The sequence below is a fragment of the Barbus barbus genome (genome assembly GCF_936440315.1).
Source record: "Barbus barbus genome assembly, chromosome: 42".
NCBI classification, from domain to species: domain Eukaryota; kingdom Metazoa; phylum Chordata; class Actinopteri; order Cypriniformes; family Cyprinidae; genus Barbus; species Barbus barbus.
In genome coordinates this window covers 16,029,134-16,041,514 of record NC_136720.1, presented here as the reverse complement: position 1 = coordinate 16,041,514, position 12,381 = coordinate 16,029,134, and the positions used below count along the sequence as shown (strand labels likewise).

The 12,381-nt window shown below is 36.0% G+C and overlaps 2 protein-coding genes across 5 annotated transcripts in view; one reads left to right on the top strand and one right to left on the bottom strand.

The window, feature by feature from the left end:
* Nucleotides 1-8,631, bottom strand: part of LOC306861466 (MICOS complex subunit MIC19-like) — a 69,839-nt gene extending 61,208 nt beyond the window's left edge. For 2 of the 3 annotated variants that reach the window (XM_079403718.1, XM_079403719.1), the window contains exons 1-2: nucleotides 8,386-8,631; nucleotides 4,998-5,298 (exon numbers count right to left, since the gene is read on the bottom strand). In XM_079403718.1, the coding sequence (XP_079259844.1) occupies nucleotides 4,998-5,298; nucleotides 8,386-8,466 (382 nt within the window). In that variant the 5' untranslated portion in view covers nucleotides 8,467-8,631. Of the gene's footprint in view, nucleotides 1-4,649; nucleotides 5,299-8,385 lie in introns of all 3 variants that reach the window. The other variant, XM_079403717.1, reaches the window with a different exon arrangement.
* A 3,488-nt stretch (nucleotides 8,632-12,119) lies between these two features.
* Nucleotides 12,120-12,381, top strand: part of LOC306861585 (exocyst complex component 4-like) — a 129,254-nt gene continuing 128,992 nt past the window's right edge. Inside the window, exon 1 of one of the 2 annotated variants that reach the window (XM_079403951.1) lies at nucleotides 12,120-12,218. In XM_079403951.1, the coding sequence (XP_079260077.1) occupies nucleotides 12,139-12,218 (80 nt within the window). In that variant the 5' untranslated portion in view covers nucleotides 12,120-12,138. The remainder of the gene's footprint in view (nucleotides 12,219-12,381) is intronic. The other variant, XM_079403950.1, reaches the window with a different exon arrangement.

The following is a 12,381-nucleotide window of genomic DNA, read 5'->3' as shown; positions in this document are numbered from 1 at the left end:
ATTTATATACATAATAAATAAACACAGTACACATACATATATTATGTAAAGCCAAACTATAAGCCAAAAAAAGTAGTCCTCACACACTCATTCTTTTTTTCCCCTTTTCCATCAGGCTAACGACTTCACACATTCATTCACGCTCTAGGTTCCCATAATTCATTCATTTAAACTGGGCTTTAAAATTTAAAAAGGATTTCAGTGGATTCAAAGGATAACCAGCTCGTATGTTAAAAAACCATCTGAGAGTCTTCAGGGGATTTTCGCAGGAGGTCACCGAGAACTCCAGAACGGCATTAACCGTCAGGGTGCCCGTGTCAATCCTGAGTGAGAAGAGTAATGCTTAAAGATGAAAAACTCATCATCTTTAGATATCTCTCTCTCTTTTACTCCTTCCTTCATTGTCTGCAGATATTTTAAAAAGTAGCTTCTGGGCAGTCGGGAGGGAGATAACAGACAGAGACAAATTGTGTGTCTCATAAGACGTTTCATTAATCTCCAGACCTGAGATGAGGAGGGGGAGGCGGGGCTAATCTAAACCATTACACGTTCCTCACGATCCAACTTAAACGAGTCTCAACATCTTTCCACACACATAAAGAGACTCCCGGGAATCTCAAACAAGGTGATCTTTCTTGTCCTCAGCCTAAACTTCTGTCTTCACAAATTTCATAGAAGTTTTCATGAAACATCATGCAAATGGGTCTAAAAGATCATTTCATTATGGAGCATCACATGCAGCGAGAGCATCCCTCTTTTTTACTCTCTGAACTCTGCCGATCTTCAAGGAGATACTTAATATGTAACGGCAAGAAAAGTGTGTTTATGTATGGCTGAGACAAAGAAGGATTTGTGTGCAGGTAATTAGAGCGTAATGGAAAACGGTGTGTGGGCCCTGTGTATGAATATTCATGGTACGCTGAGAATGTGTAGGAGGATCAACCTTGACCACCATCTAATCACCACGCGCAGAGACTCTGCCGTAATTTAGCAACAGACTCGATCATCCACAGCATCTATTAATACTGCCACTCGTGGGCGCACAATCAATGTCCCTCATTAAGGTCATAGCCTTTGACCTCAGAAGATGAGCTGAGCCTCTTAAGGCCAGAAGAGCTCTGACAAAGAGACAAAATTTAAGGAGTCATCGGAAAATGTTACTGCATTTAGTTTAGTTGAGGCTTAATGTTTCAGTACGGTCATGTTTAACTAAGCAAGCATTGTTTGTTAATTGTTCACCAACTCATTTCACCACAGAAAAGCAGTCAAAGATGTAAGAGTGAATAATTTATTTGGGAGAACTACTTTGCCCTACAAAATGCAGAAACTGCATATTCTGTCTAAAATTAAGAGTTATGATCAAAAACTCAGCTCCTGTCACAAACAGAGTTTTGTCACCTATGCTAAAACTGATATCAAATCCATTCAAATTTTGCAACCAAGTTTTGCTCTCAAATAGCAGTATTAGATTAATATTGTTTTATGTATTCATTTTTTTAAAGTAAATAAGCCTTTAAAAGCCATTTTCTATCATTCAAATGCTACATGCAACACAAAAAAGAAAAAGACATACAGAAAATAACATGACAAAAAGACATATGACAAAGTTCATTGTTGAATTGTTCTCAAAGACTGCAAAAACCTGAAAGAACTAAAAATGCTGTTGTCTTTGCATCCCTCCCCTCAATAAAACATTTATAATAAATAACAATAATAATAATAATAATAATAACAGCAACAACTATTATTATTATTATTAAGCAAGTGAAAAAGAAAAGGCAATGATTGTTCTTTACGGCAGTTTTTAAATTAATAATTAAATAGCTTAATAAATAATGAAATAAATAAATATTTACAATGCTAATGTTACAATTAATGATGAATTATAAATACACACACACACACACACACACACACACATACACATACACAATTAAACAAAACATACATACATACCTGTACATTAATACATAAACAAGGATAAAAAGTTTTAGCAAGTAAGTTTTTCTAGTTTCAAAGGGGGTGGAATGAGAACTACTGGGTTCACTGTTTCTAAAAAGTATGAGATATGCATTCTGGGAGTATTTATGTAATAGAATGATGTATATTTATATAAAATCACAAAAGAGTTTCTGTCATCATTATACCACGGAAGCATGAGCGAGCTAGGAAAAAAACGTATACGTGGGAGAGAGAAACCATGAGACAGACTGAGATGTAGGGAGTTATAGATAGATGGATAGAGAAAAAAAAAAGTGTGTGTGAGCCTCTATGGTAGAGCTCATTACGCAGATCTGTGTCTCATTAACAGGGAACTGTCTCGTTATGTGCGATGCAGGCGGGCGTCTCTTTTTCCCTCTCTGTAAGTAGAGCCAGTTCATAGTGTCAGCTCCAGCCCACAGACTCTGCACATCTCTGCAGGTAACACCACTATTAAGGGCCGAGAGGGCACACACAGACATTTTCACACGTATTTGAGCTGACAGTTTTTTAGAGCCACTGTTTCGATACATATTAGATGCACTTAATTATGTGGAGGTGGAAGTGAGAAAGCTCAGAAAATTCAAGACATGGAGGAAACACAATGACCGGCCGCACTCTGAGTCCATTTTAAGCATAGCTAGTGCTAAGATTTGCAGTTTGACAAACTGACACATTCTGATGTTTTGAATGAAAAATGTGTTTAAATAACATTTCGCTGCACTAGCCCCAAAACAGGAAACGCATCACTCTGCTATATTGACGGGCCCAAAATACAACAGCAACAGGCCTCATCTACACTTGCAAACTTGATGGGGACTTCTACTGTCGTGGGCTTCATTTACACATTTTAGTGAAGTCAACAAGACTGTAAAGTGTCCAGTTTGTAATTTTATAATATAGAATGCAGTATTTTTTAGTAGTATATTTATATAGTTTTGTGGTATTTCATTGTATTTTTTATATAACTTTTTCATATAAATCTGTTTTTATAGTTAAATTTTAATTCAATTTTTATTAGTTTTTTGTTATTTTTATATTTCTATTCAGCTTTAATTTATATGTATTTCAATTTGAATAATTGTAGTATTATAACTTAGTTATTTCACTTGATTTTACAAAAAACAAAATATTAATTTTTACTTTCTACTTCAAATATTCACGTTTAATTCAATGTGTTACTTAATGTTTCTTTGTCGTTATTTGGGAAATTTACAATCAATTTCTGAGTGAAAATTGTTTCACCACCATTTTGTGTGTGTGTGTGTGTGTGTACAGATGTGACAGAAATCTCAACTAAACGTCAATTAAAAAATTTACTTTGAGCACCTCAAAAGCACCATTTGGGACAAGACCATAGTTCAGCCAACTGACTCATCCTGTAATTTAGGACAATGTCAAAGAATTACGGCATCCTAATAGGTGTCTCTGGCATAATCGTTCAAAACTGCAACTAAACTTCCGATTGAAAGATCTATGAACATAGTCTTACTTTTAATGAGAAGCAAAGCGGTTGCAAATGTGATCGGCTCGGCACACTTCAGGGAGGAGATGCTGTTCCAGGTACCTTGGAGGCTGAACTGGCTTAAGTGGAGTTCCTAATTACAGCATTGATTCATTAACTCTATTACAAGTTAGAATTAATCGTTTCATTAGCACTCAGGCACAAGCAATGAATCATAATATGGAAGGATCCGGGCCCACTCACTAACATCAAGAGGACTGAACTTTTATGAAGGAAAATAAAAAAAATTCCCAATTTGTTAATCTAATTTTTAAAAATCCATACGGTAGTATTTCAAATAAATCTCAATCAAATAGCTGTCAGTAGGTGTGCATTTCTGACTGATGTGATTAGTTTTTTGTGGAAAAGAAATTAAATATGCATTAAAAATATACTTATATTAGGGATAATTCACCTAAAATAAAAATCCTATCATAAATTACTCAGTCATTCCAAATCCAAAAGATTTACAGTATGTTCATCTATAAAACACAAATAAAATATTCCTCCATTGAAAGTCCATTCCACCAACACTTTGACACTTCAAAAGTACATACAGGTACATCTCAAAAAATTTTGAATATCGTGAAAAAGTTCATTTTTTTCTTGTAACTTATTTCAAAAAGTTAAACTTTCATATATTTTAGATTCATTGCATGTAAAGTAAAACATTTCAAAAGTTTTTTGTTTTAATTTTGATGATTAGAGCTTACAGCTCATGAAAGTCAAAAATCAGTATCTCAAAATATTCGAATATTTACATTTGAGTTTCAATAAATGACCATCCCTAATTATTATTATTTTTATGATTCTGTACAACAATAATTATTATAATGGTACTATATTTTAAGCCAGAACACTTTACACAGGGAAAATTGCTGTTGCTCCACTCCACCCACGTACTCTGATGTGTTTAAGAGAAGTTTGAATTCTGTAGAATTACCGTGAATTACTTGATGTATAATATTACCCCTTCACAATGGTGTACCAACACATTTAGAGTGCTTACAAGATGCAATTTACCCAAAGAGTACCATTAATGCTCATGAATGACAGGCACTGAAGTGCACCGTGCAATATGTGTGAAATAATTCCACATTTCCACAAGCAGACCACATGAACGCATGTATGTGTGTCAGCGTTACGTTACGAACAATCGACTCACCGGCAGGAGGAGGTGGTGAAGAAGCCACAGGTTTTTCTACAGACAGAGGAGGCTGTGGGATAGTTTCAGCAGTGGAAGCAACAGGAGCGACAAGTTCAGCTGGAGGGAAGGGGGTGGTTATTTCTACAAGTGGAGCAGAGATGGGTTCAGAAGCGGTTTTAGTGATAGGATGAGTAGGAATGGGGGGAGGAGGAGGTGTGAAAAGCTCAATAGCAGGAGGGGGGGCAACAGAATCAGCAAGGGAAGGAGATGTGATGGGTTCAGAAGATGGAGGAGGGGCAATTATTTCCACAGGTGGAGATGCTGTTATAAGCTCAGCTATGGCAGCAGGTGGAGCAATGGACTCACCTGCAGGGACTGATACAGCACCCACTGATTCAGCTGGTGCTGTCGCTACAGGAGGAGGTGGGGGGATAATGACCGGCTCTGCTAGTGGTGGAGGAGGTGCAGTAGTGGTCACTTGCTCAGGGAGTTTGACTCGCTCTGGCAAGGAAGAAGGTGGAAGGGAAGTGACAGGGTCAGGTGGAAGAGATATTGGCACCAGTGCTGGCAGAAGATCAACCACGGGAGGAGAAGCAGGAGGGGTTCTCATGGGGGACCGTGGTGGGCCAGAGGGTTCCCTCATGCGGTCGATGACCTTCTCTGAGAGCTGAAGAACAGAAATGGAGAAAACAAATGATAGTCTTGTGAGCATAACGCTATAATTCTAAACTATATTCCTATTCATCTATATTCATGTTTTCATGAACAATCATTGCTGTCACTTCTGAGTATATCTGTATATTATACAAAATATTTGTATAACACACACACACACACATATATATACACACACACACACATATACATACATATATATATACATATATATACATATATATACACACTAGGGGTGGGCGATATGGGAAAAATATCATATCACGATTTTTTATAGAAATATCACGATTCACGATTTTTATCACGATTCTTTGTTAGTTTTACTATTTTGGTTTTACAAGTTGTCTGAGCATTACAGCCAAACTAGAAAGACAAAGATGCATGGCAGATATTTAGGCCAAAGTGGGCGAAGATAAAAAATCTTTGTCATTATTTTATTTTTCTTATTAAAAAATAAGAACAAAGATACACATTACAAATACACATAATATACAAATAAAACAAACAGTGCTTTATTTCCAGGTACAATAGGTGTATTTAGCAGAGCATTCAATGAAATTGAATGAACAAGTATAAAAATAAAACACTAGATAGACTGATTCCTAAAGCAACTGTATTAAAGTTTTTCAGTCAAGAATAGTGAGTGATTTTTCTCTTTGTGTTTTGTTGTTTTGTTAACGTTAAATGAATAGTTCCCCCACAAATTAATATTCAGTCATCTGTCTGTCAATTATGTCATAATGTTGTATTTTTATATCATCATTTACTCAAAAGTTGTTTTAAACCGGAATGAGTTTCTTTCTTCTGCTGAACATAAATGCTATTTTGAAGAAGGTGGAAAACCAATCAGTTGCTGGTCCTCAGTGACTTCCATAGGATTTTTCTTTTCTACTATCAAAGTCAATGTGGACCAGCAACTGTTTGGTTTTCCACTGAGTAAATAATGACAGAAATTAAATTTTAGGGTGAATTATCCCTTTAATGACAGTCGACAGCACGTTTAGTGTCCTGTCCCTTTAAGAGCTGCACGCATCTAATATACAGTACAGGCACGCATCCGTTTCTCTCTTAACTATTTACTTTCATTTTAGAGATAACCAACTCAGTCTGTATGTAAACCTTGTGTGTTTTGACAGTATTAGCGCAAAAGATAAGTTAGTTGAGTAATCAGGCGCTGTTAGACAGGCTTTTTAGTGCGCGTGCTTCAGGTGTATGCGCTAAGAACAAGCGCACGTCAGACCAGCGCGCGAATTAAACATTTAACCAGCAAGGCTTGTATGCAAATAATGTACTTTTGCGATCGCGAATAAGTGCAGTGTCCTGTCAGAGTAACTCTACTGCTGTATGTGGTGTTGTACAGTATATAGAGACGGCGGCGCCAGAACTGTATTTGACAATGTGCGCGGTAGCGCGATACTACGATATTTCTTAAAAAGCAGATCGTGGAGACATTTTTATCGTCCACGATCAAAAATCGTCATATCGCACACCCCTAATACACACACACATATATATATATATATGTGACCCTGGACCACAAAACCAGTCTTAAGTCGCTGGGGTATATTTGTAACAATAGCCAAAAATACATTGCATGGGTCAAAATTATTCTTTTATGCCAAACATAATTAGGATATTAAGTAAAGATCATATTCCATGAAGACATTTTGTACATTTCTTACCATAAATATATCAAAACTTCATTTTTGATTAGTAATATGCATTGCTAAGAACTTCATTTGGACAGCTTTAAAGGCGGTTTTCTCAATATTTTGATTTTTTTGTACCCTCAGATTCCAGATTTTCATAGTTGTATCTTGGCAAAATATTGTCCGATCTTAACAAACCATACATCAATGGAAAGCTTATTTATTCAGCTTTCAGATGATGTATATATCTCAATTTTGAAAAATTGACACTTAAGACTGGTTTTGTGGTCCAGGGTCACACACACACACACTAGTGCTATCAATTAATCGCATCCAAAATATTTGTTTTTGTTATGAAATATATGTGTGTGTGCTGTGTATATTTATTATGCATATATAAATGCACATGCATACAGGATATACTTTGAAAATATTTACATGTATTTACATATATATAATATTTATATTTGTATTATTTATATAATGTATAAATATATTTAATATAGAAATAGAATTTTTTTCTTAAATATACACATGCATGTGTGTGTATTTATATATACATAATAAATATACACAGTACACACACATATGTTACGTACACAAAAACTTTTATTTTGGATGTGATTAACCATTTGACAGCACTAATACACACACACACACACTGAATTATTTAATAAAACAATTCTAAACTATATTATTTTTTATCTTGCACTTACCAAGGCTGATTCTACTGTTAAATACAAATAAAAAATGTATACATATAAAGTTGATGATTAAACATACATAATTAATTTGGTGGTGTATACATGCCATGGCATGTTATTACAGGTTATGCTTGAAATGCAATTTTATACAATAACAAGGGGTGTCCACCAAAGGGTCTTTTTGCCTGATAATGGTGACCCCTGTTGTTAGTTTTGAACTAGTTTTGTAAACCCTGAAAACCACCTATACAAAACAAAAAATCTCGAAAAACCAAAGTGTGAATAAGTTGCAAGTTGAAAAATAAACACTCAAAATCATAAGTAAATATAGCACAAGCATAAACTAACATAAACAGCTTTGTGAAGGGTGCCACTGTTAACCTGCTGTATGTGATAGTTATGGGGGGCGTGAACACAGTGCTGTCAAGCTTGGCATTGTGATGCTTCAACTGTAACAGGTGTTTGCTAAAGTAATTCCTTTTAGGTAGGATGCTTATGAAATGCATAACCTTGTATTGCAGCTAAACTTGGTTTTCCAGGTCAGCTGAAGTAGTGTCCAGTCAGGGACAGAATGTTTATCTAGTTAGGTAAGTTAAGACTATTAGAGGCCTTCATCACGATCCTGCGCATGCATTCAAATCACAGCAGATGTGAATTAAAACCATGCGTCAGTATGCGTGATGTGCATTTGACAGGTGGAGGAGAACAGACATGTGTGTCACTCACCCTTATGCCCTTCACTATCGTTATGTTCTCATTCTCATCCGACTCAAAAGACACGCGGCGCGTGCTGTTGTTGGCTCCCATTCCTGGTCAGACAAGCTCGCTGGTGTTTAACCAGCTAGTTTATGTAAATTTGATCAGTAGTTATGAACTCCAAAGAGCTGACAGCTCTCGAGCACCAGGGCCGCACGCTCCCGTTCAGAAACACACAGACAGAGCTTCCGCCATTAGCCCCTCCCACATGGCACAGGCGAAGAAAGACGATTCTCATTGGTTGAGCGCGAGTGCTTAGTGTCTTTACAACATAAATATATAAAAAACAGTACATTTCAAAGAATGTTCATTTATTCATTTATTTATTCATATTAAAAGTACAACATACGAAAGTAATGTCTATTTCAGAGCAGAATCATTTTTATCGAAGTTGCTGCTATTTTTCAATAGGTCTGTGCTCTTATTAGCCTGAATCGAAGTTGAAAGGTTTGTAATAAGGTTTCATTTTTCAATTCTAGTAAAGAAAAATAGAAAGAAAATACTCCTTATGGTTTTTTAACGTTTATTAAACCTCCTTAAAAACAAGCATTATCATATCAGCATATATAGGCTATACATGCATATAGTGAAATAGTGAAAAACTTCAGAGGGTTTAATCAATGCACTGAAATACACACACATTATTGGTCATTAAAAAAAAAAAAAAAAATATATATATATATATATAAAGCAACATACAAACCCGATTCCAAAAAAGTTGGGACACTGTACAAATTGTGAATAAAAACAGAATGCAATGATTTGGAAGTTTCAAATTTCAATATTTTATTCAGAATACAACATAGATGACATATCAAATGTTTAAACTGAGAAAATGTATCATTTTAAGGAAAAAATACGTTTATTTTAAATTTCATGGCATCAACACATTTCAAAAAAGTTGGGACAAGGCCATGTTTACCACTGTGTGGCATCCCCTCTTCTTTTTATAACAGTCTGCAAACGTCTGGGGACTGAGCAGACAAGTTGCTCAAGTTTAGGAATAGGAATGTTGTCCCATTCTTGTCTAATACAGGCTTCTAGTTGCTCAACTGTCTTAGGTCTTCTTTGTCGCATCTTCCTCTTTATGATGCGCCAAATGTTTTCTATGGGTGAAAGATCTGGACTGCAGGCTGGCCATTTCAGTACCCGGATCCTCCTCCTACGCAGCCATGATGTTGTAATTGATGCAGTATGTGGTCTGGCATTGTCATGTTGGAAAATGCAAGGTCTTCCCTGAAAGAGACAACGTCTGGATGGGAGCATATGTTGTTCTAGAACTTGGATATACCTTTCAGCATTGATGGTGCCTTTCCAGATGTGTAAGCTGCCCATGCCACACGCACTCATGCAACCCCATACCATCAGAGATGCAGGCTTCTGAACTGAGCGCTGATAACAACTTGGGTTGTCCTTGTCCTCTTTAGTCCGGATGACATGGCGTCCCAATTTTCCAAAAAGAACTTCAAATTTTTATTCGTCTGACCACAGAACAGTTTTCCACTTTGCCACAGTCCATTTTAAATAAGCCTTGGCGCAGAGAAAACGCCTGCGCTTCTGGATCATGTTTAGATATGGCTTCTTTTTTGACCTATAGAGTTTTAGCTGGCAATGGCGAATGGCACGGTGGATTGTGTTCACGGACAATGTTTTCTGGAAGTATTCCTGAGCCCATGTTGTGATTTCCATTACAGTAGCATTCCTGTATGTGATGCAGTGCCGTCTAAGGGCCCGAAGATCACGGGCATCCCGTATGGTTTTCCGGCCTTGACCCTTACGTACAGAGATTGTTCCAGATTCTCTGAATCTTTGGATGATATTATGCACTGTAGATGATGATAACTTCAAACTCTTTGCAATTTTTCTCTGAGAAAGTCCTTTCTGATATTGCTCCACTATTTTTCGCCGCAGCATTGGGGGAATTGGTGATCCTCTTGCCATCTTGACTTCTGAGAGACACTGCCACTCTGAGAGGCTCTTTTTATACCCAATCATGTTACCAATTGACCTAATAAGTTGCAAATTGGTCCTCCAGCTGTTCCTTATATGTACATTTAACTTTTCCGGCCTCTTATTGCTACCTGTCCCAACTTTTTTGGAATGTGTAGCTCTCATGAAATCCAAAATGAGCCAATATTTGGCATGACATTTCAAAATGTCTCACTTTCAACATTTGATATGTTATCTATATTCTATTATGAATAAAATATAAGTTTATGAGATTTGTAAATTATTGCATTCCTTTTTATTCGTAATTTTTACAGTGTCCCAACTTTTTTGGAATCAGGTTTGTATAAAAGCAACTTGTAACCTAAATTAAACTTTGTTAATTTATAGAGTAATTTAGATCAAGTAATTTAATTAGGCTAAGTAATTTAGAGGCCCTTTTTTAAGCAGCTTTGAAAAAAAAAATTTTTTAAAAATGAAATTATTTGTGTAAAACAGCTACATTCTGTCTTAGAAGCACTTAACAGTATTATAACTGTAGAAAAGATGTTCTTGAAGTCCTCATGTCAAATTGGAGCTGTGGGCATTTAGAGATGTGGGTCTTCTGTCCTTTAGTGGGTGGCTGTCTTTGTCTACATGCCCTCAGGTGTCATCATGACAACCTTTTATCCTGCACTAGGTGATGAGAAATAACCTCAGTCTTGTGTCATCAGCAAAGGACAGTAGATTGCTCAGAAATTATTGGCCTTAGAGGAAGCTGATAAGGACTTCTGGATCTGACTAGGCTCAGAGGAGCTAAAAGAAAAATAACCTCAGAGTCTCCATGATTGTTTCCTTTTTTGAAGGGGCACAAAATTGGCCACTATGTTATCTCTGCTGTCCACGGACACATCAGTCAAAGAGGAGACTGCCAGATCGACCCTTTCGCACACAATCAATGCCCTTTCCTCTGTGGTTTGTTACAGCAGAGATCATCAGGAGATAGAGGGGAGCAGGTCCAGAGCAATATATCCTAGAAACAGAAAGCAATTAACAACCTACACCTTTCGCTCTGTCTTTCTCCCTCCCTTTATGTCTGGTTTGTGAAAGAATCTTTCACATTGCTTTGAGTCGGATATTTTGATTGAACCAGTTCACAAAACTGATTTGTTCAAGATTAAATGTACATTAAGTTCATTTTAGTACATGCTGTATTTCAGTTAAAAAAGAAACATTTTCAGTTAAAAGATGTAAATGAATTTTAGTATCATCTAATATATAAAATTATATAAAATTAATAAATAAATAAAAATGTATTAGCTAAATTATGGATGTGTAAAATGATAACTGGAGATATGGAACTGTTTGTTATTAAAAAAAGTCGTAATAAACAGCTAAATAAAATAAATAACAGTGTTTTTGTATTTTATTGCAAGAAAGAACAAAACATCTACAAGGAAAATGACAGTTAACAGAATATTCTTAGAGGATTACATTTAATTTAACAAAATAATGAGTTAAAGCATATTATATTATCTTATAAGTATTAAACAATAGAAAATAAAAGATATTTAAAGAATGCAAATATATACCAACTTCTTTCTTGAAGATAAAAATTTCGGTAAATGAAGGTATATATTTTGAAGTAACATTTATGGACGTACAAACGCGTTCAGCAAAAAAAGACTACATTTCCTACATTTCCCTACGATCCTTGTACTGTCAGCTGATTTTGCTGAAGGCGGCTTCCCATTGGCTGAAGTTTGTCACGAGGTGTTTGGGTGTAGTAGCGAAAAGATGGCAACTGACACAGGCAGATACAGGAGCGCTGTCTCCAAAAGCAAAGACCCCTCTGGTTTACTTATATCTGTAATAAGGTGAGCACGATATTTTTTACAATATCTGTGTCGGCCTACTTGACTTTGCCTGCGTCAAATCTTTGCACCCGGATTTTCTAAGGAAAAGGACTAGAATGGATAACCGCTTAGCATGTTTGCTATCGATACATCCTGTTATTCTTTCATATTTTGATATTATACA